The 27,688-nt window shown below is 45.4% G+C and overlaps 2 protein-coding genes across 2 annotated transcripts in view; both read right to left on the reverse strand.

Moving 5' to 3' along the window:
- NWD2 (NACHT and WD repeat domain containing 2) overlaps nt 1-21,199 on the reverse strand; it is a 309,581-nt gene extending 288,382 nt beyond the window's left edge. Inside the window, exon 1 of the mRNA XM_029589587.1 lies at nt 21,049-21,199. Within this exon, the coding sequence (XP_029445447.1) occupies nt 21,049-21,199 (151 nt within the window). The remainder of the gene's footprint in view (nt 1-21,048) is intronic.
- A 4,393-nt stretch (nt 21,200-25,592) lies between these two features.
- On the reverse strand, nt 25,593-27,354 carry LOC115084571. Its single transcript, XM_029589603.1, has 2 exons — nt 26,508-27,354; nt 25,593-26,388 (listed from the first exon to the last, which is right to left on the reverse strand). The coding sequence occupies exons 1-2, from the start codon at nt 26,947-26,949 to the stop codon at nt 25,709-25,711; spliced, it is 1,122 nt and encodes a 373-aa protein (XP_029445463.1). The 5' UTR covers nt 26,950-27,354; the 3' UTR covers nt 25,593-25,708.
- Nucleotides 27,355-27,688: the final 334 nt, after the last annotated feature.

The raw sequence follows: 27,688 nt of genomic DNA on the forward strand, positions 1-27,688 counted from the left end.
CACAGTTACCATCAGTGAAGTTTTAATGTGATTTGGAATGATGAAAGGTGAAAGAAGAGTAGAATTGTTCCATGTTCTCTCTACCTAGTTTGATGCACTACTCTTCTTTCACCTTTCATCACTCCAAATCACATTAAATTTTCACTGATGGTAACTGTGCTGTTTGTACATATGACTATGCATGTTAAACTGCCCACAAAACCCAACTCACCCCACAAACCTCACCCCGAGTTCATAATGCCCTCTCTTACAGTGGTATAAAAAGTTAAAAAATCAATGGGCCTCCACAGAGTCTCTCTCTCTCTCTCGCTCTCTCTCCGCCAAAATGGGATTTGCAATAAAAATTACAAATCCCATATTGGCCATAACGCACAGCTACTGCAGGCATAACGCCAGGAAAATGAGTGTAGTTATTTCAAGCATTAAATCCCATGATAGCATGCATTATGATATCGCACACAATATTAAACAGCCCTCTTTTACATTTACTCTACCCAAACTCCTCCTAGTTGAATAATGTTTTCAAATCTGCATCTGCATTTTGCGATGTGATATTTGTTGCAATGTGATATTTATCGCGGGCATTAGGGCCATAACGCTCGCGATAATGCCCTAACGTGATATGATGAATGACCTCCTTAGATGGATATCTTTTCACTTATCTGTCTAAATGGCTTCTGAATATTGACTTCAATAAGATTTATTTGAAATGATTAAATATTCTATTAGTATCATTTCTTTCTTAGATGTTTACTTAATTTTCTTGTTATTGTACTAAGATTTCTAAAGTGCAAGGACCGCTGCTCATGTTTTACTCCTGTGTTTAAAAATTTTGTTTATACTAAAAGATAATCTATTATATCTCTGTACAATACAAATGTTCAAAACCTATTCTTACTCATTTATTAGCCCTGGTTTAAATGCTAAGGAAAACCAAAATTATTTATTTATTTTTATTTATTTATTTATTGTTTTTGTTATACCGAGTTTCATGACAGGCATCACATCAACCCGGTTTACAATTAACAAAGTGTGAAAGGCATAACGTAGCGTAATAAACAATATTCTCAATAAAAACCTTGAACTTTAAATACAGGGAATCAGAAAAGGATGTGAGAAAGTTACAAAAAACAGGGAAAATTAACTTGGAACTGGCATTGAATAAAATTAAAACAATATAGTGTTTTTAAAAGGAAAAAAATATATAGATAGAAAAATGTTTAATTTGGCAAAAATATTTTTGTGTTTTATATACTAGAATATATATATACTAGAATATCAATTTTATCAATATGCAAATTTATGTTATACTGTATGATGTTTATGCTTGTAAGTACTTTAAAAGATGTCTCTGATATGGTATTCAATTAATAACAAAAACTTTTTCCAAGACTAGTTTTTTCAAATTTATTTTTAAACTTAATTTAGTAATTTATTTAATTTATTTACCTTCCCACTGGCTCATCCATCATCAGACTTCATCCCCACCCCCTACCCACTGATATCAGTCATGCAGGGGGTCAAGAGCCAGCGGTCACTACCACAGAGATGCTTGTTCTGGGAAAAGAACCTGCCTATATACTGACTTATTCAATCTCTCCAGACCATCGGGGCTTTCACTACCCTGCCTCCTTAGTGAGAGAAATTGCCTTGGTTCCAGTATTATCTTCCCACTGGCTAATCTGTCATTGGGCTTCAGCCCCGCCCCCACTGATGTCAGCCATGTGGGGAGGTCAAGACTCAGTGATCGACACTGGAGGCGCTGTGAGCCAGTAATGATCATGCTCCTTTATACACGCAAAGGAGCATAACAAAGGAGTTCCTTTGTTCGCTCCTTCATTGCTTGATGAGGAGCAATTGGTTGGAAATTTTACTAATGCGCCCATCTAAATACTCAGATTATTGTTCCTTTTCTGTTATCATGAATCAAGGGAGATATGGCGACCTCCATAGCACTGGCTGCCTACGAAGTACACGTTGGCCTTCTTGCCTAGTTCCTATTCACTGCTCCCATACAGTCTCCCTCTCCTATCTGGTAGATGTTTTAATAATGATGATAAATGCTCAGGCTGTTAGAAGAAAATTACATATTATTCATGAGTTAATTAGTGAAAACAAACCTGATTTCTTTTGCATTACAGAATCCTGGCTTTTAAATTCCGATTTTGTGTTTGTTAATCAAATTAGTCCTCCTGGATATCTAGTTGCTTCCCAAACATGGAAAAGAGGGCGAGGTGGTGGTCTGTTGATCATTTTCAGGGAGCATTGGAAGATGGCTATTGAGGACCTGCATGGCGATTCGCCTTATGAAATGTTAGTTCTTCATTTGAACAAATTTAGTTTATGCCTGGTATATTGTCCTCCTTCCCTCTTGCAACGAGATCTATCCCCCTTTTTTGAACAGTTGATTTTCTCCAAGGCTAACCTGTGGGCACCAAGACATAGGAAAATGTGGGAGGGAGGTTCCGGAAGCCAAATGTAGGCTCTTACATAGAAAGCTGAAATCCAGAATCCCCAGGGTAGCATTCACTGAAGTGTTCCCTCTTCCACGCGCAGGTCCCCAGAGGCAGGCAGAGCTCCGGAGTCTCAATGCGTGGATGAGACAATGGTGCAAGGAGGATGGTTTCAGTTTTATAAGGAACTGGGGAACCTTTTGGGGAAGGGAGAGTCTTTTCCGAATGGATGGACTCCACCTTAACCAGGGTGGAACCAGGCTGCTGGTGTTAACCTTTAAAAAGGAGATAGAGCAGCTTTTAAACTAGAACAAAGAGGAAAGCCGACATTTGCTCAGCATCACATAGTTCAGAGGGAGGTATCTGCAAAGGATATTAATGATGCATTAGAATTAGGGTATCCCAACAGTGAAGTTCCAATAATAAGAAAAGTAGTCCGTGCCTGCAATTTGAAACTCACTTGAGCTAAAAGATTCCAATTTATCCCTATCAATTAAAAAGCAGAATGAAAATAACAAAAAACACAATTGGAAATGTTCGTATGCTAATACCAGAAGTCTAAGAAGCAAGACAGGAAAATTAGAATGTATAGCAGTGAATGAAGACATGAACTTAATTGGCATCTCAGAGAAGTGGTGGAAGGAGGATAACCAATGGGACAGTGCTATACTGGGATACAAATTATATCGCAATGACAGAGAGGAGCATTTGGGAGTTGGGGTGGCGCTTTATGTCTGGGATGGTATAGAGTCCAACAGGATAAAGATCCTGCATGAGACTAAATGCACAATTGAATCTTTATGGGTAGAAATCCCTTGTGTGTTGGGGAAGAGTATAGTGATAGGAATATGCTACAAACCACCTGGCCCAGATGGTGAGATGGACAGTGAAATGCTAAGAGAAATTAGGGAAGCTAAACAAATTGGTAATGCAGTAGTAATGGGAGATTTCAATTACCCCAGTATTGACTGGGTAAATGTAACATCAGGACATGCAAGAGAGATAAAGTTCCTGGATGGAATAAATGACAGTTTTATAGAGCAATTGGTTCAGGAACCGACGAGAGATGGAGCAATTTTAGATCTAATTCTCAATAAAGCACAGGATTTGGTGAGAGAGGTAACGGTGGTGGGGCTGCTTGGCAATAGTGATCATAATATGATCAAATTTGAATTAATGTCATGGACCCTGCCCGCGGGTCTCCCCGCAAACAGGCACTGCTCACCTCTTTGTTGCTTCTGTTCCTGATGTGGCCAGACGCTGCTATCGGGCCTTCAGTGCGGCTGGAGCTGCGGACTTTCCTGCTTCCTGTGGCCCGGAGGCCGCCCACTGGGCCTCTCTTCACCGCGGCCGGAGCTGCGGACTTTTGTCCTCCCATGCGGCACAGAGCCACCGCCAACATCATCTCATCCTGCTGGGCTGCAGGCCACAAGCCCCGGGCTGGAGTAGCGGCTGGAGCTGCCCCCGGGGCTTCCTGCAGCGGCTGGAGCCACTGCCGTCGTCAGGGCCTGCCCTCCAGGCCCAGCCCTGCTGATACACACAACGCTGTGCAGGCCGCTATCCACGGTCCTGCACAGTTCCTGTTTCCTCTTCCTCTAGGCGCGCGGCCGCACCTCTCTCTAGGATTTAAAGGGCCAGACACAAGAAGTGTGCTGTCCCCACCTAAGGACTGATTTCCTGCCTAGCCCTATAAAAGGGCTGCTCCATCACTTCAGTCTTCGCCTTGCATCGGAGTTACTTCACTCTGGAGGCTCCTGCCTGCCAGAGCTCCATCAGGTCTTCTTCGTGGAGCTCCTCTTTGTTTCGTCTCTTCATGTAATGTCAAGTCTTCGTGCCTGAGGTCCTCGTCCAGGTGTCCTGGTGTCTCGTCTAGATATTCTGCTTCCTGATGTCCCAAGTTCCTTGATGTCTTGTCCCTGTGCTCTTGAGCCTTCCGTGCTGCCGGCCGTGGATCTCCAGGTGATGCTTCGTCATCTTGGGAGATGCCGGTAGTGGACTTCGGTCCCTGCGCTCCTGAGCTTCATGACCTGCCAGCCTTTGTGGAGCTCTGGATGACATCTGGCTCTGTCATCGAAGTTCTGCCTCAGCTGGATTCTTCCCTGCACTTGTCCCACTCCCAGTGTGGTCTGTGACCAGCCTACTCAGGCTGTGTAGGGTGAGCAGTGGGACAGGGTGGTCCACGACCAGCCTTCTCGGGCTGTGTAGGGTGCCCTGAGAGGCAGTGCCAATGTCCTTCCACCCAATTTCTCATCTCGTCTGGACTTCGTCAAGTTCCTCATCATGTATCTGATGTCGTGGCATCGACCCTGGTCCGGGATGCCATTGTATCGACCCTGGTTCATGATGTCTTCAACTCTCGTCTGTGATGCCGTTGCATCAACCTTGGTGTTATGCCTTCATGGCAAGGCCCGTCTGCTGCTCCATGCCGATCCAAGTGGCAGGTCCGAAAGGGCTTGGAATGGTCGGAGGACCATTCAACTTCCAACATCATCATGTTGTTGGCCTTGGGAGCTTGCAGGCCTGGCAGAGGGTAAGACCGTCTGCCATGCTGGAACATGCCGTCAACCCTTGGTTCAGTCCTGGATCCATCTGGGGTCGGGCTGAGGCCCATGGGCACACTAAAACACCCCCTTCTCAACAATTAATGACTGGAAGGGGGACAGTAAGAAAATTCATGGCCCTTGCTCTAAACTTTCAAAAAGGAAACTTTGATAAAATGAGAAAAATAGTTAGAAAAAAACTGAAAGGAGCAGCTACAAAGATAAAAAGTGTGCAAGAGGTGTGGTCATTGTTAAAAAATACCATCCTAGAAGCACAGTCCAGATGTATTCCACACATTAAGAAAGGTGGAAGGAAGGCAAAACGATTACCGGCATGGTTACAAGGTGAAGTGAAAGAAGCTATTTTAGCCAAAAGATCTTCATTCAAAAAGTGGAAGAAGGATCCAACAGAAGAAAGTAGGATAAAGCATAAGTGTTTGCAAGTTAAATGTAAGACATTGATAAGACATTCTAAAAGAGAATTTGAAAAGAAGTTGGCCAAAGAGGAAAAAATTCACAGTAAAAACTTTTTAAAATACATCTGAAGCAGAAAGGGAGTCAGCTGGACCATTAGATGATCGTTAGATGATCGAGGAGTTAAAGAAGCAGTTAGAGAAGATAAGGCCATCATGGAAAGATTAAATTATTTCTTTTCTTCAGTGTTTACTGAAGAGGATGAAGGGGATATACCTGTTTAGATGAACTGAACCAAATCATAGTGAACCTAGAAGATGTGGTAGGTCTGATTGACAAGCTGAAGAGTAATAAATCACCTGAACCAGATGGTATACACTCCAAGGTTCTGAAAGAACTAAAAAATGAAATTTCAGATCTATTAGTTAAAATTTGTAACCAATCATTAAAATCATCCATTGTACCTACAGACTGGAGGGTGGCTAATATAACCAAAATATTTAAAAAGGGCTCCAGGGGCGATCCATGGGTGATGCAGGAAACTACAGACTAGTTAGCCTGATTTCAGTGCCAGGAAAAATAGAGGAAAGTGTTCTAAAGATCAAAATCACAGAACATATAGAAAGACATGGTTTAATGGCACAAAGTCAGCATGGCTTTACCCAAGGCAGGTATAGCCTCACAAATCTGCTTCACTTTTTTGAAAGGGTTAATAAACATTTAGATAAAGGTGAACCGGTAGATGTAGTGTATTTGGATTTTCAGCAGGCATTTGACAAAGTTCCTCATGAGAGGCTTCTAAGAACAGTAAAAAGTTATGGGATAGGTGGCGATGTCCTTTTGTGGATTACAAACTGTTGGTGTTTGAGATAGTTGTGGGTGCATACTTGGGCTGGTGGCAGATGACCACCGCCCCCGGGGGAAGATCCCGAGAGGGACCACCGGTCAGGCTCAGAGTATGGAGACAGACACACACTAGTTCTTTTATTAAACAGTATATTGAACCACCAGAGGTGGCAGTAGTGAGCTGGAAGTGCCCGGCAGGGCTATAGTCAATCAGATACTAGAACAGTGATCCTGGATAACTGAGCTGTAGAGAAACTGAATATAGTGAGCAGGCAGAGTATGCAGAGTTCAGGAACAGAACCTTGACGGTAACACTCACACAATAGTCTCTAGAAGTAGTGAAGTAGTCCAGATTTTGGAATAAGTTAGGTTCTCAAGGAGCGAGTACCTGGTTCCAGGGAAAGCTCTGAGAGAGAGAGAGTAACTTACTGGTGTAGTAGGCAGTGATGATTTCCAGGTAGAATAAGTATACAGCAACTAGTCCGGGAACATGGGCCCTCGAGAAGCGAGTACCGGTTCCTGACCGACCTGAAAAACAAAGAGAAAGCGAGGCCCCCGAGGAGCGGGTACCCCTGGTAAGTCAGAGGAGGCAGAGTAACTTGGAGAGAACTCTTGTACGTATCCAACTCCTTGCTAACTCGGTTAGTTAGCGATTACAGAGACCTTATATATCCGGAACGGATTATGTCATCTCAGGGGGACGCCCCTGAGGTTCGTGCCACTGCTGGTACATCATTCGGGGCCGGGCCGCACACTCTCCCCTAGGCTACTGTGAATCATGGCGGATAGCAGCATCGAGCTGCTCCGGGGACGCTGGAGGAAGATGTCTGAAGTACGCCACAGGAGTCAACCTTCCACTTGAGCAAGAGGGAGTCGCCAAGGAGGGCGGAGTGGAGACGTCGAGCAGTGATGGTTGCAACAGTTCCCCCTTCAAAGGGCGGTTTCCTCTTCAGGTACCAGACTTGGATCTTGAAGGATGCGCGAGGTGGAACCTGATGAAGCATCTCCTTGTCCAGGATATTGGTCTGAGGCTCCCAAAAATCTTCTTTGGGACCAAAACCTTCCACTTCAGAAGGTATTCAAGGCAATACCTCTCTACGAACATTCAGAACCTCTTTGACTTGAATCTAAGTTGTCTTCTGCATTGATGACAAGTGGATCTTGAGGCTTGGAAGAAATTTTGCTGAGTATGAGTGGTTTCAGATGAAACATGAAAAGCGTTATGAATATCAACAGCAGTGGATGAGCTGCTGGGACGTCACTGATCTTCAGTGGAAGTGGCGGTGTTGGGGAACGTCCAAAGCCCACTTCAAAAGATGACACAGTAGTGGATCTTTCATCTTGATGGAGGGACTCTTCACGTCTTCCACTAGATGTCTGAGAATGAAGTTGCCTTCTGCCCCTGAGTCCACCGGGGCAGGAGCCAGTGGAGGAAAGGACGCAGTATGGCCTAAGAACAGTCCTCCTGCAGGACTTAGGCCCGCCCATTTTCCAGACGAATGGAGCATGTAGAGACATTATGGCCGGACTGACCACAGTACATGCAAAGGCCGCGCTTTTTCCGAAGTCTTCTTTCTTTGGAAGTTAAATGTCTATGACCAAGTTGCATCGGTTCTTCTTTATCAGCAGCAAGAATTACTGGAACTATCTGAGGTATGGATATAGAACCAGCCTGTTTCAACCCAGGTAACAACTTAGGCCGGAGTTCCTTCACCTTGTCCCGGAGCCGGTGATCAATCCGAGTGGCCAAGGCTACTAATTCGTCCAGGGAGTCAGGTGTTTCATGAGCGGCCAGCTCATCTTTAAACGGGTTTCCAGGCCTCTGCAAAAGAGTGTCTTGAGACCTTTGGGGTCCCAGCAAAGTTCTGCCGTAAGAGTTTTAAACTCGATGGCGAATTCAGCCAATGATCTGCTGCCTTGCTTCAATTCCACCAAAGCAGAACCAGCTACAGCAGTTCGAGCAGGGTCATTAAAAATGGATTTAAACAAGTTCATAAATCCTTCTATGTCCTGCAAAATGGGGTCCTTGTGCTCCCGCAAGGTAGATGCCCAAGACAAGGCCCTACCATCCAGATATGAATTTTTGTAAGTGGTCTTGGAAAGCCGTAGGAAATAAAGATGGCTGTAAGGCAAAGTGCATGCAGCACTTGTTTAAGAAGCCCCGGGCCTTCTGAATTTCACCGGAAAAGTGGATAGGAGCCGCCAGTGGTACAGCAGTTTTTAAAGTTACCTCCTGTAACTGACCTTCTTGGTTGGAAGCTGTGCTTTGAACCTTCTGTGTGTGTAGCTGATGAAACGCTGAAGTAAGTTTCTACAAGGCATCTTGCTGCTCCACAATGCGCTGGGCCAGGCCCGGTATGGCCTGCAAGGCATTAAGCTGTGCTGGATCCATGGAGTTAGCAATCTGTTGGTGTTTGAGGTAGTTGTGCGTGGATCCTTGGGCCAGTGGCAGATGACCACGCCCCTGGGGGAAGATCCCGAGAGGGACCCCCGGTCAGGGTATGGAGACAGATACACACTAGTTCTTTTATTAAACAGTATATTGAACCACCAGAGGTGGCAGTAGTGAGCTGGAAGTGCCTGGCAGGGCTGTAGTCCCTCAGGTACTGGAACAGCGATCCTGGATAACTGAGCTGTAGAGAAACTGAATATAGTGAGCAGGCAGGGTATGCTGACTTTAGGAACAGAACCTTGATGGTAACACTCACACAATAGTCTCTAGAAGTAGTCCAGGTGTTGGAATAAGTTAGGCCCTCGAGGAGCAAGTACCTGGTTCCAGGGAAAGCTCTGAGAGAGAGAGCGAGAGAGTAACTCACTGGTGTAGTAGGCAGCAATGACATCCAGGCAGAATAAGTATACAGCAACCAGTCCGGGAACATGGGCCCTCGAGGAGCAAGTACCGGTTCCTGACCGACCTGAAAAACAAAGAGAGAGCGAGGCCCCCGAGGAGCGGGTTCCCCTGGTAAGTCCGAGGAGGCAGAGTAGCTTGGAGAAAACCCTTGTACGTATCCAACTCCTTGCTAACTCGGTTAGTTAGTGATTACAGAGACCTTATATATCTGGAACGGATGACGTCATCTCAGGGGGACACCCCTGAGGTTTGCGCCACTGCTGGTACATCAGTCGGGGCCGCGCCGCGTGCGCACCCCTAGGCTCCTGTGAATCATGGCAGATAGCAGCATCGAGCCGCTCTGGGGATGCCGGAGGAAGACGGCATCCGGACGCTGCAGCAGCCAACCTTCCACTTCAGCAAGAGGGAATCGCCAAGGAGGTAAGGAGGGTGGAGTGGAGATGTCGAGCAGCGACAGTCGCAACACAAACTGGTTAAAAGACAGGAAACAGAGTAGGATTAAATGACAATTTTCTCAGTGAAAAAGGATAAACAGTGGAGTGCCTCAAGGTTCTGTACTAGGACTCGTGATTTTCAATATATTTATAAATGATCTGGAAGAAATACGATGAGTGAGGTAATCAAATTTGCAGATGATACAAAATTATTCAGAGTAGTTAAATCACAAGCAGATTGTGATAAATTGCAGGAGGACCTTGTGAGACTGGAAAATTGGCCATCCAATTGGCAGATGAAATTTAATGTGGATACATGCAAGGTGATCATTATAGGGAAAAATAACCCATGCTGTGGTTACACGATGATAGGTTCCATATTAGGAGCTCCCACCCAGGAAAGAGATCTAGGTGTCATAATGGAAAATACATTGAAATAGTCAGATCAGTGTGCTGCAGCAGTCAAAAATACAAACACAACTTTAGGTATTATTACGAAGGGAATGATGAATAAAACGGAAAGTATCATAATGCCTCTGTATTGCTCCATGGTGATACTGCACCTTGAATACTGTGTTCAATTCTGTTTGCTGCATCTCAAAAAAGATATAGCTGCGATGGAGAAAGTGCAGAGAAGGGCAACCAAAATGATAAAGGGGATGAAACCAATCCCCTATGAGGAAAGACTAAAGAGGTTAGGGCTGTTCAGCTTGGAGAAGAGATGGCTGAGGGAGGATATGATAGATGTCTTTAAAATCATGAGAGTTCTAGAACAGGTAAATGTGAATCAGTTATTTACTCTTTTGGATAATAGATGGACTAGGAGGCACTCCATGAAGTTAGTATGTAGCACATTTAAAACTAATCAGAGAAAATTCGTTTTCACTCAATGCACAATTAAACTCTGGAATTTGTTGCCAAGGGATGTGGTTAGTGCAGTTAGTGTAGCTGGGTTTAAAAAAGGTTTGGATAAGTTCTTGGAGGAGAAGTCCATTACCTGCTATTAATCAAGTTGACTTATTACTAGCATCAGTAGCATGGGATATACATAGTTTTTGGGTATTTGCCAGGTACTTGTCGCCTGGATTGGCCACTGTTGGAAACAGGATGCTGGGCTTGATGGACCCTTTGTCTGACCCAGTATGGCAATTTTTTATGTTTTTGTGTTATGTTCTTAATATGATTATCCTTGGAGATTTCAACTTACAAATTGACCTTGATCTTATTCCAACACACTGTTCTCTGTTTCTTGATTTCCTAACTTTTCTAGGATGGGAAAAGCTTATCCAAGAACCGCCTCAAGATCATGGTCATATCCTAGACCTTGTATTTCTTAATCAAGCCTACATGAACAGATGTAGGAGCTCTGTCACAATTCAGTCAGTCCTAAGATCGAACCATTCCCTTATTAGATTTCATGGCCTACTTTTCAAAGCAGCTCATATATTCAAAAGTTCTTCATGTGACCCTGCTCTTTGCAGGGGCCTTGTTGATAGCCAGGAATTTTCAGATCTGATAGGAGCAGAAGTTACATCCTTTCATCCGGATGATATTGATTCTGGAGTTTCCAGTTTAGAATCTATATTATCTAACACAATTGATAAAATCGCTCCTCTTGAATGAAATATAAGTCCCAATCAAAATTTCTTCCATGTTTGACTCCTGCAGTCAAGACATAGAGGCTATTACTTCGTAGAAGTGAGTGTATGTGGTGTACCCTACAAAATGATAACTCATTAGCTCACAAGTTATTATTGAAATCTTATCATTCCCAGATAAATGAGACTAAACAAGAATATTTCTCTAAATGGATTAGAGAAGTTGGCTACAATCCCAAAGAACTATTTAGAATTGAGAAGACATTGACAACTAATCCAAACAGCTTAATTGCAAAATCTACCCCTTCAGCAATCAATTTTGATTGTGAGGCCTTCATGTATCATTTTAAATCTAAAGTTTCAAAAATCACTGCCAGTTTGCAGCAGTTCCTGCCTGGTATTTAAATGAGAACATCAATCAAACTTCCACTTGGAACAAGTTTGACAATACCTCCATTACTGAGATTACTCAAAACATTTCAAAATTAAACTCTTCATACTGCTCATTGAATCCTTGTAGTATACCAATTCTTAAAACAACTGAGGACATCCTTGTATCAGTTTTGCTTGACTTGGTGAATCTATCTTTATCTCATGGTAAACTTCCAGCTGTACTGAAGAGAGCCGCTGTAAGACCTTTTTTTTTTTTTTTTTTTTTTTTAAAGTGTGGCATTGATCTATCTGATCCTAACAATTACCGACCAATTTCCTCATTGCCATTTTTGGCAAAACTAATTGAAACCATAGTCTTGACACAACTTACAAATTTCATAGAAGATAAACAGGATCTTGACCCCTACCAGCATAGGTTTAGAAAATTTCACAGTACTGAATTGTTAATATTATCTTTGCTAGATACTTTGCAAAGAGGCCTTGATTGCAGGCAATAGCTATCTTTTAGTTTCCTTAGACATCTCCGCAGCCTTTGACACAGTTGACCATTCCATCTTACTGGACTATTTGAGAGAATGCAGTATAGCTGGTTCTGTTTTGCACTGTTTCAGCTCTTTTCTTTCTCAACGTACTTAGCACATTGAGTTCAACAATTATTGTTCAAACTGGTTTGATATCATTACAGGAGTTCCACAAGGCTCAGCTTTATCAGCAATGCTTTTCAACCTTTTCCTAGCTCTGCTATGTAAAATTCTTGCCAGTCTTTGTGATGGATATAAACTCTACGCTGAAAACATCCAGTTCTTTATTCTTATCCGTTCATCTTAGTCAGAAACAGTTGAGCTTGTACTCATTTGTTTGTCAAACATCAGGAAATGGCTCTTTTACAATAAACTGGAAGTACATATTTCCAAAACTCAATTTTCACTAATTCAGAGACCTGATTCTAAAATTCAACATAAAATCATTACATTAGAGAATATAATCTTTCCTTTGAACCCCAATATAAAAAGTTTAGGTACACTTCTTGACTCCTCTAACATTTCATCCACAAGTCAAACAGTTACTAAATGTTGCAGTCGGACACTGCTGGCGAGGTAGTGGACCCTTGGGTCGGCCTACCTAGGGTGACGGGGTAGGCCGGGAGGCGGAGCCACAGGCAGGAGGTGTTCACCCGGGAACCAGGAACTCCCCGGGAGGAGCCCGTAGGGCACTGGGACCTCGGGACTTGGAGTAGAGGCAGAGTCCAGAGGCAGAGATGGGCTTAGGCCGGGACCAGAGTAAACAGGAAGGATAGGAAGTCCAAGGTACCCGGGAAGCAGGTCTCCAGCTGTACAGGGCCGAGGGCCAGCTGAAGACAGGGCAGCGGGCGGCAGCGGAATCTATAGCAAACCGGAGGCTGAAGCAGGCTGTAGGCTGAAGCGGAGTCTGTAGCAAACCGGAGGCTGAAGCAGGCTGTAGGCTGAAGCGGAGTCTGTAGCAAACTGGAGGCTGAAGCAGGCTGTAGGCTGAAGCGGAAGCAGGCCGGGGTCAGAGGCTGGCTGCAGGCTGAAGCGGAGTCGGAAGCAAACCGGAGTCAAAGGCAGGCAGCAGGCTGAAGCGGAGTCGGAAGCAAACCGGAGTCAAAGGCAGGCAGCAGGCTGAAGCGGAGTCGGAAGCAAACCGGAGTCAGAAGCAGGAAAGGTGGAGATCACCAGGAACGCAACTAAGAACAACTATGCAGTTGTGAACCTTGTTGCAAGGCAATGAGAGAGAGTTTGAGTGCCGGTTATATCGGGACTTGGGCGTGACGTCAGCAGCACAGGCGGGCCAGGCTTCCGGGAGTTGAGCACGCGAGATGGAGGAGAAGCAGGCAAGTAATGGCGGCCGCCACGTGGAGTGAGAGAAGCCCCCGGGGTCCAGAGCGGGCGGAACGCGGTGATTCCTGAAGCAGAGGTAGGCAGGGTTGAGCCCTAAGCGGGGGGAAGCGGTGGAGATCGCAACAGTACCCCCCGCTTTACGGCCCCTCTTGAGAGGACCGGGTTTCTCTGGGTGGTCCTGATGGAACTGCTGCAACAATGACTTGTCTAAAATGTTCCAGCACCCACCGAACCCTGGTCCAGCATATCAACCGATTTTATCACAGACATGCCTCCATCGCAAGATAACACCATCATCTGGGTCATCATCGACCGCTTCTCTAAGATGGGACACTTCATTCCCTTGCAGAGCCTCCCATCAGCCCTGAACTCGCCAAACTGTTCCTGAGGCATATCTTCCATCTTCACGGCCTGCTAGAGAGATAGTGTCGGACCAAGGCCCACAGTTTGCCATGAAATACTGGCGATCCCTATGCCAGAAATTTGATATCAACTTAAGCTTCACCTCAGGCTACCATCCTCAGGCCAACAGCCAAGCCGAAAGAAATAATTGTACCCTGAAAAACTTCCTAAAGTCCTATGTAAATGACCAACAGGGCAACTGGGCCGACTTACTACCATGGGCCAAGTTTTCACACAACACACATACTGCTGCTGCCACAGACGTCTCCCTATTTGCAGGATATCAACCACGACTACCATTGCCTGTACCACTCTCCGTGCCTTCGCCAGCAGCGCAGTTCAGTGCACAGACCTTCAGCAACATTTGCAATCAAGTAAAGGAGTGTCTGACCCAAGATGCTGAACGTGCTAAAAAAGTCGCTGACGCACATCGGCGGTCAGCCCCACTCTTCCGACCATGTCAAAAGGTGTGGTTAAGTACCAAGCACATCAGACTGCGACTTCCCATTCCCACCGTCTGGCCATTCCCAATCCTCCGCTGCATCAGAGTGGTAACTTACCAACTCCAGTTGCCACGATCCATGGGCATTCACAATACCTTCCACGTCTTTCTATTAAAGCCTCTCATACTCTCCTGGCCTTCCCTCAGAGACCTCCTCCTCCACAGGTCTCCACAGAACCCGACAACACCCTCCAGGTAAGAGAGGTCCTCGACATCTGTCAGCGTCAAGGACACTGGGAATATCTTCTCGCCTGGGAAGGGGATTGGGGTGAAGAAAACTCCTGGGAGCATATCCACAGAATATCCTTGACAAAGACCTCCTAAAGGCCTTCCATAGGGCACACCCAGACAAGCCTCGCCCGAGGAGGTGGAGGCCTAGAAGGGGGGGGGTACTGTTGCATGTCCCATCCGCACTCAGCCCGCGCCCAGGCCTGCTCACCTCACTAAGTTCTCCACGGGTCCCGGGTTGTCCTCCCCAGCTGCAGCAGCGAGTACAGTCATACCTTGACGTCCTGCCGTGGCGGTCACCGGGCTTTCCACCTCCAGCCAGGCCTCACAGCGGGGCTCGACGTGAGGCCTGGCTGGAGCCAGCCCTGATTGAATGCTATATAAGAGGAAGTGCCTACCTGCACTTCCTTGCCTTGGCAATCGGGTCGATCACGCTGTGATATCTAGTTTGCCTCTGTTTCCAGTCTTTGTTCCAGTCTCGTTCCAGCCTTGTTCCATCCTTCTTTTCCTTCGTCTCCCCAGGTAGTATCTCTCGGACTGTCTTCCTGGTACTGACCTCTTCCTATTCTTGACTACGTTGATCGCCACCTGGATTTGACCTTTTCCTGTTTCCTCGACCACGTCTGCATGCTTCCTGGAACTGCTGTGCCTGACTACTGACCACGGACTGACCACTGGAACTTGACCCCTGCTTTGGATGATTATCCATGGACTGACCACTAGTATTGATTCCTGCTTTAGCTGACTATGTTACCTTGACTCTGGCCTTGATCCTTGTCATACATTCAGAGGCTCTCTTCTGGCCTTCTCTGGTACCCTGGACTTCTAGCCTGAACATCGACCATGCACCCTTGATCGTGATGAGCACACCCCTGAACTTTCTCTCAAGGAGATCTTGCGAGGCCCACCTAAGACCAGGTGGCCCGGGTAACCAAGGGCTCAACCTGAGGGATCCCCGGGTTGCTAGTGGTGAAGCTCCAGCTAGCCTCTGTCTCCTCTTGTGCTCCGCCTCCTGGTGGCAGGCGCTCTCTGAGTCCAACCAGGGAGCCGACCAATCCTGCACTAGGCCAAAGGTCCACCTCCCAGCGCAACATGATCCTACTGGTGCCCTTGGTTCAGGGTCTGGTTCTGTCACCTCTTGACCAGCACTGCCCTGCCAGCAATGTTCTTCATTTCAGATAGCTGTGTTTTATCCAGCTAGCTCTAGACAAACCCTTTGAATACTGACCTCTAGTATCTATTAATTGTTTTAAATCTTATATATGTATTGCTCAGAGTAAAGTCTCCAAAGGTATCAGTTTTTGTACATTGCATGAAAGGAATGAACCTCATTCATAAGCTAGGGTATGTCAGAAATGACTGCTCCTGTGTTGTTTTGTTGATATATTCTTTGGAGTATGTGTTGTAGCTATCCATATTCTTGCTTTGCATTACCACCTTCGTGCAATTTTTTGGGGGGAAAACTGGTTTATTAATTCATAAAAATTATTATTGTGCTTCATATGGGACACCATATACAAGTTTAAATGTAAACTGGGTCCATATTACTGATTTGGAAAGGCCTAAGCTGTGAAACATCCCCTGAAGCATTGAGATCTTGGTATTGTTTGTGTTTTTTAGTTTCAAAACCTTGCATTTTTTCTTTCTGAATTTCAGCACAGGCTTGAAATTAACATAACAATTATTTTCAAATGATTAAAAGTATTAGAAAAATGTAAATATCACTAGACATAGTTTTACCTTTCAGTCATTAGGAGACTCATTTTATAAAGACCGCTATTCTGCAAATTTCAAAGCTGTGCAGAAATGTATGTAGAGAAGTAAATCTCTATCAGAGAGGACAGAATTTCCTCTGATATAACCAGAGTATATTTTTATGCAGTGTGAAAAAAAAGCCTCAGTCAAAACATCTACAGATTTTTGGCCATTTACAATGAATTTTTTAAGGCAGAGGCCCATATTTTTATTCCATTTTAGGTATCTGGAAAAAAATTCCTGTTAGATATGTTTCTTATAGTTTATTTTAATAATTGCCTAGAAAGAATATAGAAGTAGTATAACAAGTTATGTTTGATTAGACAGAGAAAAGCCTAAACTGTATCTTTAAAAGGCAGGTTGCAGTACAATCCACCCTACATTGATTTGAAGTACTGTGTTATGACTATAAATAAAAATCCAGAATCCAAGTGATACAGAAAAAAATCTATAGTGACAGGACACCCCTAAAAAATATCTGGGCTGTTTTGCAGGCTTGGGTTCAATTTCCACTTCTTGTTCCTATTTCTTGGGCCAGCAAAAGTTGAGCTTGCTGTGGAGGAAATAGTGACAATTGCTGGACAGGAGTCCCAGTCATTGCATAAAAGTGACATCTATAGGATGACACTAGAGTGCAATTATTAGAGAGAGAGCAGTGGTTTTGGGCCTCTCAGCCAAAAGACTGACTGCAATGGCTGGCCTAGATGGAGAGTAGGGGGTGAAAAGATGAAAGTATTTGTGAATGAAGACTTGTATCCCCATTTGGAGTAGGTTCAAGCAAAAATCAATTGTCATGAAGCATCCAAATATTAAATATCTGGATACACTATGTAAAATGGAATTATAAAAAATATATATTTTACCTGGAGGTTTTCTCCTGCTCTTTTGCGCTTTTTGCTGAATTGGAGCTAGCATCTAATGGGCAATGATGCCATGAGTCTTCCATTTATAACTATCAGGTACCCCCCCCATCCCCCCATTTTGATATCCCCTCCCAACTCAGCTCAGTCTTTTACACAACAGTTCTTGGCCAGAGCTCACTCTGGACTCCTGCTAATGTGGACTTTAAATGTTGCCATTGTGCTATGACTGGCATTCTTTATGACCTTTCTTAAAAATACTTGTTGAGATTTTTAAGAAGGTGTATAAAACTAGCCTATTAAAATAAATGGTTCTTCAGATGTTTAAGAAGGTGCACAAGTACACCCTATCCTACCTAATATTGCATTTGTTTGTGGTCTTGGGTTACAAGGAATCTGGGATATCGTTTTTCCCTGAACACTTTACCTTATCTGTTCACTAAAAGAACAATTATTTAAAAGTGAATTTACTGTTACTGTTACAAGCAATTCACGTTCATGCTGGTTAACATTGTTTGATATCCAAATAAACATTACCTAAGGTGAAAAAATCATTGTTTAAAAACATCATGCCTTTTTCTGAGTAGCTGTACTAGCAATTTCATTAGGGCTTCAAATAAAAAATGGGGGTAACCTGCATAACAGAGCAATGCACAATTGCATTAGGGCTTCAAGAGAGCATGGGGTAATCTACACAGAGTGGCAGTTACAATCCTAAACAGTGTTGTTACAACTTCATTAGGGCTCCAAGAAAGCATGGGGTGGCAAACAGTGTGATGACTGATAGATTTTAGAATATAAACAGCAGTGTACTGGTATTCGTTTATAACACACCCTCCTGCCAACAAAGTTTGTTGGACCCTCAAATTATGCGAGTCTGAGTGCAGACCATGGGAAGAAAGTTCTCTGCACTGAAACAGCCGTTTTGATGAGATGATGTGATGCTGATGGAATGATCAATGCTCTTTGACGAAATTATATATGGATTTGGATTGGATTATCAACTCATTCCCCTGAAGCAGGGCCTCCGGTCCGAAACATGGCCGCGTCCGGACTTTGACGTTTGGAACCTAGACGCTTCTGTGATGTTAAGTATTATGCTTTAAACTAAGCCTTTGGGATGGTTACCGGAAAGTATTTCTTTCGTCTTAGCATTATGTAGGATGAATAGTCCATTTGGAGGATTTGAAATTTATCAGCATTTTTGAGACCCTGGTTTTTATGGTAAATGGAAAATATATAAAAATATGAACAAAATAGAAATGCTATTTAAATAAAAGTAATGTGACCTGATATCACAAACGAGTCTGCTATAAATTCTGACTCGAGATTTGAGGGTCCAACAAACTTTGTTGGCAGGAGGGTATGTTATAAACGAATACCAGTACACTGCTGTTTATATTCTGTTTACAAATTAGTGTACTGGATTACACTTTTGGTGTTGGTGGGTTATTTTGTGTGTGATAGATTTTAGCCATGTTTGGGCCAGATATGAGACAATGTAATCCACTTTGAAGTGATGAAAAGTGGAATATATATCAGATAAATAAATACAGTTTGAGAGATAGTGTGAAGACCCAAGGGGGAAATTGATGTTGGGTTGCATTTGGTAATTTTATTTGCAGATCTACCAAAAAAGGATGAATTTCAACTGGGCAGAATGGATAGGCCACTTAGAGGATGGAACAGCTCCCCTATGAGGAAAGGCTAAAGAGGTTAGGGCTGTTCAGCTTGGAGAAGAGGCGGCTGAGGCGGGATATGAGAGGTCTTTAAAATCAAGAGAGGTCTAGAATGGGTAGATATGAATCGGTTATTTACTCTTTCAGATAATAGAAGGACTAGGGGGCACTCCATGAAGTTAGCAAGTAACACATTTAAAACAAATCAGAGAAAATTATTTTTCACTCAATGCACAATTAAGCTCTGGAATTCATTGCCAGAGAATATGATTAGGGTAGTTAGTATAGCTGGGTTTAAAAAAGGTTTGGATAAGTTCTTAGAGGAGAAGTCCATTAACTGCTATTAATCAAGTTGACTTAGGGAACAGCCACTGCTATTATTGGCATCAGTAGCATGAGATCTACTTAGTGTTTGGGTATTTGCCAGGTACTTGTAGCCTGGATTGGACACTGTTGGAAACAGGATACTGGGATTGATGGACCCTTGGTCTGACCCAGTATGGCAATTTCTTATGTCCTTATGTTCTTGTCTTAATCTGTTATGTTATTTTTATTATTATTATTGTTCACTATTCTACTTATTATCTACATTAGACTGTTGTATTCAGGATGTTGCAGAGGTTTAATTAATACATGTATTTTTTTCTTTCATCTATGAAACAGAAAATATAGTTTTAAGCTTCTTTACAGTTATTTTACAGTAAACATAAACTGTGCCATCCTCCATTACATCTGATTTCTTGGGTCTCTGATAGCATCCCTAAATAGGGTTATATTTTAAATTTAACAGCACAAATCAATCACACACCTCCACAAAGACAATGATGCCCAAATTACAGTTCTAATGAATGCATCTTATTTGCAAAATAATATAAAACAAATACTATGAAGAATAGTAAGCACAAATATGGTTTCCAGTGTGATTACTCTTAGGTGCATTAGAGGTATAGTGTATGACTTTATATGTATATTAGAATGCATTTTAGAAGACCAGAGTGTATTCAGACTAATTTCTAGAAATGTACTGAACCCCTAACAAAACATTTACTGCACAGTATCACCTTTTATGTAACCTCTAGATACCATATAACAGTTTCTAAATTTGCCAGTTATGTTTAAACTATAGAAAATAATTACTCAGTTCCAATTAACCCAGTGGATAATTTGCAGCTTATTTCCAGAAAAGAGAGAGGCTAATGAAACATACATTTAAAATTAATAGCTTAAGTTTCAGGATAAAAGTCACCAAGGATGGTGATCGATAGGAACAAACAGACAATCATCACCCTGTCAACTTTCACATTAACTCTGAGATTTAATGAACCAAAAACGGTTTTCACACTGAAATAACTGCACTCTGATGACGGATGTGCCAGGAGCAGACTCTTCCCATACATATGAAATCTTTCTTTTTCCTGTCTTTCGGATGAGAATTAAGACTAGATTTGAGAACCATAGCAGTTCCTAGTTGTTGACGATCACGTAATGGTCAGATAAACCGCGGCCATAGAAACTGCAGTGACTTGTGCTTCAGCACTAGCACCCTGAACAGCTCCTCCTCATTACCGTAAGGATCGGGCTGTTAGCCAGCGGTACCCAATATTGTACACTAATAATGAAATCAACCTCCTGCCCTTCCATCTCCCACCTACAAAAACAAAACAAATAAAAAAGAAACCCAGCCAAAAAAAGCAAACAAAATAAAACCATAGAAAAAAAAAACAATAGTTCATAGAACCCAGTTCTTGCAATCACATTTTCACTATAAATAATAAAATAATCAATAGCTGCCGTCTGCCCCAATCCCAGTAAATCATTAGCTTTTAAAGGAAAACAACCGTATTCATCCCAGGACGAGCCAAAGTTGGGTGCCGTACAGGGACCCACATCCCTGGACACAATGCAGCAACGGCATCAACATTTAGTTCATTGAGCCGGGGGCGCTCTTCAAGACAACATCCCTTAAACTTGCAGAAGACTTCTCTTTCCCGGCCAGCACAGAAGATGTACAGAAGCGGCGATTTTAAATGGGGGGGGGGGGGGTGCCCTGCTTTCACAAACAAACAAACGTGCTTCGGCGCTGTTTCTGTGCCGAACGAGACCGATTATTATACCCAGGGGTCAGGGATCAATCACGGAGGGAAAGGGTTCGGGTAGAGCCGCACACACACGGACACAGACACGGACACACACACACAGACACGGACATCGAGCACGGGGCCGCCGCACTGTACCTTCGGGGTTGGCGCTGATGAAAACTCGCACGCTCCTGCCGGTCGGGAGGAGGTGAGCCGGGAGCGCCGCCAGGTTCCCGCAGAAAGCCGCCCTGCGAAGCGCCGAGTCCCGTGGACAGGGCAGGCGGCTGCCCGCTCCCGCCGGCCACATCGCCCGCCTGCCCTAACCTCCCACTGCCGCACTTCCTCTCCCTCAGTACAAGCCAGGGATCTCTGGCTACCCCGCCCCTTGCTCCCTCCCTCCCCCCACACTCTCCACCCAAAAAAAAAAAAAAAAGAGCCGCAGCTGAAGGAGCCCCCGAGCTCAGCGCAGCTCCAACGCCGGGGGAGCAGGGGCGGGAGAGGCAGGAGCGGCACTCGCCACCTGGCTGCAGGAGGCGGCCATGCGGATCCGCAGGCTCTAATGCCCCGGCCGCAGCTGCAGCAGCCTTCTCCTCCGGTACTTTCCCCCTGTATATATATTATATTATATATATTATATATATATATATACACCCCTGCTCCCTAGCTCTCTCTTTACTTGTGCCTTTCTTTGTACTTCTGTGTTTGGGGGCCGTGTGTTTGTTTTCTCGGCCTTTCTCCCCCGGCTCCCCCAGCTCCCTCTCTTCCTGTCCCCCTGGCCGCAGCAGCGGGAGGTCACGGGCCGGGCAGTGGCGGAAGCTCAGGTATGCGGCGGGTTAGTGACCGCTCTGCGACGGGGAGAAGGCCCGGTCCGGGCAACTTTTAGAGCATCTCTAGACTCTTCCCTCATTCTTTTCTTTTCTTTTTTTTTTTAATCTTCGATTTTAGTTTTAACTTAGTCGCGTCATCCCTTTAAAAAATCCTGGGTCGGTCACACAAGAAGGGCAAAGCGGCAGGTGCAGCTGCTCGTTTGAACGGCTGTACAAGGCTACATATTTATATTTGCTTTGCGCCCTCTTGTCCGGTGTTTCTTATTAATGCGGAGTTTAAATCACAGTCTCAAAAAAACCCCCCAAAAAACAAAACTAATTCTTCATTCCCTTCTAGTCCCTAAGAATCGAAGACTGCAGCAGTGCCTTCCAGTTAGGCTGCAGAAGTATTCAGGATTGCTTCTCGGGACATCAAGATTAGCGTCTTTATTGATTCTTTCTAATGAATAATTTTTGTAAAATATCCTTTCGGGTAGCTGCTGGTGCAAATGCCAACAGTCAGTGGTTTCCTGGTGGGTAAAGAATCGACCCCCAGGGAAGGAGAATCTCTTGCCGGGCGAGAAACTCCTCGCTTCGCTTTGCTCCTCAGACAGTGGTCATTAACCTGTCATTTTTATAGGAAATGCACATCGCCGTCATCCGTTTGAAAAACAATTGAAACCTCTTTTTAAAAATGTGTGTGTGTGGTGTGCCCGTCGCATCTGGATCAGATACGAGAGAGATGTAAAATAATTGCTATAGCAGGAGGGCAGGAAGACTCAAAGGAAAATCGAAGATCTTTTAAAAAGCTTTATCAGTCTGCTGTCGGGCGTCCTAGAGAGTGGCTCCAATAAAAAATGCAAAAGGTTGTGGTGTCTGACAGAGCTGCTTTATAATCCGGAAATTTCTCCATAGCAGGGCACTGGGGAGAGGAGGAGGGGAGAACGGCTCCCTTTGCGGATGCTCTCTCTCTCTCTCTCTTCCTGCGCCAACGACTCCGAGGGCAAGTCCAGGTCCCAGCAAGAGACTGTTGCAATGTAGGGGGGGAGTGGACTTTTATAAATCCAAACAGCTCAAAAATCTCCCAGAGAGCCGAACAGGGAGCTGGCAAGAAACCAACTCCGTGCACCTTCGGGGCGGAAGGATGAAAAGAAAGACTTATTTGGAAATCTCTCCTAGGGGGAGACCTAGTGCAAAGTCTTTTTTTTGTTCGAGGCGGGAGAGGCTGATAGGGGGGCTTAGCTGGTAAATCTGCTTTTTAGAAACTGGCGGCAACCATGCAGAGGCTGAACTTTGCATACAAAGTAAGGAGGTTCAAGGTGAGCTTGGGGGGGGGGGGTCCCTTTCTTCTCTGGTAGGGAGGGCTGGAGCTGAGCGCCGCCGCCTGGCAGCCCCCCCCCCTGGATGACTTGGGAGCTGCTCTTTCACTGAGAGGAGGGAGCAAAGCTGAAGGCATCTACCACAATACCGAGACTGCTGTTGTGCGCATGTATCTAGTAAATGGTTAAGCTTAACTCTGGCACGCTGTAGCTCACGGACGACCGCCCCTCCCACCCTTGACCACGCGACAACAGAGTAGGTAAGCCAAGATAACTTTTATTAAGTGGAAGAAACGGCCACAGCCAGCATTTAACATTATAACCTTATTACTTTATATTGCAGCAGCTTAAACAATTGGCATTAGCTAAATGCCACGCCCTCACCGGTACCTTGCTTGTTCTTCCCACCCCAATGCTTTTTTGGAGACGGCAGCCCTCCATCCTTCCGCTCCGTGAAGGTGGTATACCATTGGCACCCCGCTCCGTGAATGCCAATCCTGCCTTCCGCTCCGTGAAGGGGAACACCCGCCACTGGCATCCCACTCCGTGAACGCCTCCGTGGCTACTGCCGCTCCGTGCAGTATTCTGCCGCCTCCTCCCACCCCTGGCCTTGCGGGCCGCGATTATTGCTTATGCCAGGCCTTCATTGGGCCACCCCCAGACCGGCCATTATCTCGGTCTCCGCCATGCTGGCCTTGCGGGCCGCGGTTATTGCTTATGCCAGGCCTTCATTGGGCCACCCCCAGACCGGCCATTATCTCGGTCTCCGCCATGCTGGCCTTGCAGGCCGCGGTTATTGCTTATGCCAGGCCTTCATTGGGCCACCCCCAGACCGGCCATTATCTCTGTCTCCGCCATGCTGGCCTTGCGGGCCGCGGTTATTGCTTATGCCAGGCCTTCATTGGGCCACCCCCAGACCGGCCATTATCTCGGTCTCCGCCATGCTTAGTTATATCCATGCCTCCGCTTTCCCCCTATGCAAAGTCCTTGGTGCTGTGCTCCTCCCCTTCCCCCTCCCCCAACACCAAAAACTTCCCCTCTATGCAGCGATACATCCCCTTATGCTCCGGTGAGGGCACCCGCCAAAGTAGGAAACAGTAAAACCTTATTTGTTTTCTACCCCCACTAATTAACTAAAGCTGCTGTGGCCGTTTGCGGGGCAAGGATGAAGATATCTACCCCAACGTCTGATAAGTGAACCCCATCCGGCCTATACATGCCTGAACATGAGAGCGAAATATCATCATGCTTGATGACATACCCCCTTATAGCTCTCAACCACGTCCCCACTTCTTTATTTAATTTGCGCCTGCTTTTTTCGATGGATTTGTGCGACCTCGCGTCCCTCCATACCAATCGGGGAATAATGTGGGACCATACCAATACCACGGCTGGCCATATAGCCTTAATTGCAGTCAAGTCCTTCTTGATCGTGATTATTAAGTCAATGTTTTTGACTGCGACCAAATCGTTACCGCCCAAATGACAGATGATATCAGGCTGTGGTAGTTGCCTGGCGTATTGGAGGATGCAAGGCATTAGTTAGACCCACCTCATCCCTCGTTTGCCGAGCCAGAATAAGCTGGCCTTGCTATGCGGTATGCCCATCTGCTCGCTGGAGGTCTTTCTCTTGGTTCTAATGTGTGCCCAATAAATGTACGAGTGCCCCATGATCCATATCACTTTCGCGCTCCCCACTGGCGAGTCTATGATAGACAAAATAAAACGGTTATGTGCAACAGGACGGTAAATATATGCTTTTTATGTTTCCCAGTGAGACTGTTCATTGGGCTGTCTGGTTATTGGGTCGTATGTATTTTTTGAATTTACCGGATTTCCACCGCCCTAGCGCCTTAATTTGATCTTCGCTTAAACCGCTGCTGGCGAAGGATGCTGCGCCTATTCGGAATGAATGTGTGTGATAAGCTCCCGCGTCTTCCCCTATCTTTTCCAAGCCTTTGCGTAGCATACTGATAAACTGGTAACGCGATAGCGCGTTGCCATCTTTGTGTTTTAGAAAGGGCCCTCCCCCCAGCGGGCGTACTTTGAGGTATTCTGTTGTAGCCCTTACGGGGCATATCACCCCCGTATGAGCAGGGTATAATGTAATCCAGCGACCTACTGCCCGTTGATCAGTTTTTGCTCGCCTGAGAAAGATCTGTACTGTCTCATTAAACAGCCTTATGTTTTCTATCAGGAGACCCCCATCCGATGCCCTGGTGGTCACCTTTGCCCTCGGGATAAGCTCGCTGTTTCTAAATGCACCAAAGAACATTAGTGAAAAAGCCACGGTCCATAGCTTTACCTCATAATTGTCCCAAACTAGGCTGGGGAGCTCCTTTACCAGTGCTTGTAGCAGCATTGGTGTGATTGTGATAGGCTCTCTGGCGTCCCTTCTAACTGGTTCTTGTCTCCGCCAACCCTCTAATATCTTTTTTATGAGAAAGGAGTTGCTAATTGAGCCTATCCCCCACAGTTTGGAGACGAAAACAATAGCAGCTACATGTTGCCCTGCCTGTGCTCTTGATACTCCCGAGTTCTTGAGGTAGAGCAAGAACTGTTACATTTCTCTGTCATTACATTTCTCTCTGTCATTGTCCCCTGAACTTGCGTGTTATTTGATTGGCAAAATTTTTGGAACAGGCTCCAGCCGCGTGCATATGCTCTCCCCGTACTCTGCCAGAGCCGATCTCAATATGGAGGCGATTCCGGGCACCCTAATTCCCAAATCCGCGGAGGGACGTGATAAGGGTGATGCTCTGCTTCCGGGGCCAGGAATCTGAAACGAGACCACTGACAACGAGACAATGCATCAGCGATGCCGTTAGCTTCCCCCGGAACGTACTTAGCCTTAAAGACCAGGTTAATGCGCAGGCAGAGCAGTACTAAATCCCGCAATAGCCTAATGACCCTAGGGGAGTGAGCGGTGAGAGAATTTTTCGCCTGTACAACCGCCATGTTGTCTGACCAAAAAACCACTCTTCTGTTGTGGAAACATGCTTTCCACATGTGTATTGTTGCAACAATGGGGAACAATTCGAGAAAAGTGATGTCTCTGAGTAAACCCATGGCTTCCCACTGTACTGGCCATCGTTCCGCGCACCATTTCCCAGCCAGATAGGCCCCAAATCCAGCGCTCCCCGCTGCGTCGGTGTAGAGCTGCAGCTCCCTATTGGTCATGATTGGGTCCCTCCAAACTGTCCGCCCATTATATTCCCCTAGGAATGTCTTCCATACTATGAGGTCCTCCCTGAGCTCCTTGGTGATTCTAATGAAATGATGGCTCCTGCGAATACCTGCTGTGGCTTGGGACAATCTTCTCATGAAGGGGCGACCCATGGGCATGATCTTGCAAGCGAAATTGAGGTGACCAATGAGTGACTGCATTTGTTTTAGCGTGATTGTTCGGTAGTAGATATGTTGGCACGTAACGCTTCTATTTTTGCGGGCGGTAGGCGTGTGACCATTTGCAGAGTATCAATTTCGATACCGAGAAATGACAATTTTTGTGACGGTCCTTCTGATTTGTGCTTAGCTAGCGGAATGCCTAATTCGTCAGTTTTCCGGGTGAATGCTTCGAGGGCTTGCGCACAGGCCTGTGTGTCCCTATGGCCGGTAAACAGAAAATCATCCAAATAGTGTATGATTTTCCCTTTCCCGATGTCCTGCTCTACAGCCCATTGCACAAATGTGCTAAACCTCTCAAAGTAGGCGCAAGATATAGAGCAGCCCATCGGGAGGCATTTATCGAAGTAATATTTACCTCGGAATTGAAACCCCAACAGATGGAAGCAGCTTGGATGTATTGGAAGCAAGCGGAAGGCTGATTCAATGTCGGCTTTTGCCAACCATGCCCCTTGCCCCCAATGCCTCACCATGTCTAATGCCTGAGGCGTAGGCGACCGAGCATGCTTCGGGGTCCAAGTAATCATTCACTGACCCACCCTCTGGGAAGGATAAATGGTGAATCATTCGGAATTCCCCTGGCTCTTTTTTGTGAACCACCCCCAGAGGGGAAATCCTAAAATGAGGTAGAGGTTTGTCCTTGAATGGGCCTTCCACCCTACCCATGTCGCTTTCTTTTTTGATCTTTAGTGCAATGACCTCTTCATTATTCCTCGCAGATAAGAGATTCTTAGCCTCTGTGGCGGTTTCTGGCCCCATGAAAGGTATATGAAAACCTTGGGAAAACCCTTCGTATAGCCATCTGGCCTCCTTGGGCTGATAACCCTTTAAACAGACCTGCAAGCTATGTATCTTAATGGGGGTAGGTGCTCTAATGAATTTATTGTTGCTCTGTGTGGGGGATGGTTCCTCCCCTTGAGCATTTTGTTTGAGGGTGGCCTACACAGCATCCCATACAGGCGTGCCTGAATTTGCAGGCAGCAGCGAATCTGCAAAAACCAGAGTTGAACAGCCTACAGATGGGAGTCCCCCCACCCCTAAATCTAGTGGCTTGCCCCCACCTTTGCCCTTGACGAAAGGGCTGACCTTGCCGAAATGGAAATCTTCCCGTAAAAGTATGTTGGCGAGGAGTTAACCATGTACTCGGCTGGTATGCATTGCCAGCGAAGCCAGGGACAACCTCCTGCACCTGTCGGTACGGTGTGATTTGAGAGCCAGAGGTCAATATCCTTGCGATCCCATTCTAAACCTGGGTTCACAGCCATA

The sequence above is a fragment of the Rhinatrema bivittatum genome, chromosome 1, assembly GCF_901001135.1.
Source record: "Rhinatrema bivittatum chromosome 1, aRhiBiv1.1, whole genome shotgun sequence".
Classification (NCBI taxonomy): Eukaryota; Metazoa; Chordata; class Amphibia; order Gymnophiona; family Rhinatrematidae; genus Rhinatrema; species Rhinatrema bivittatum.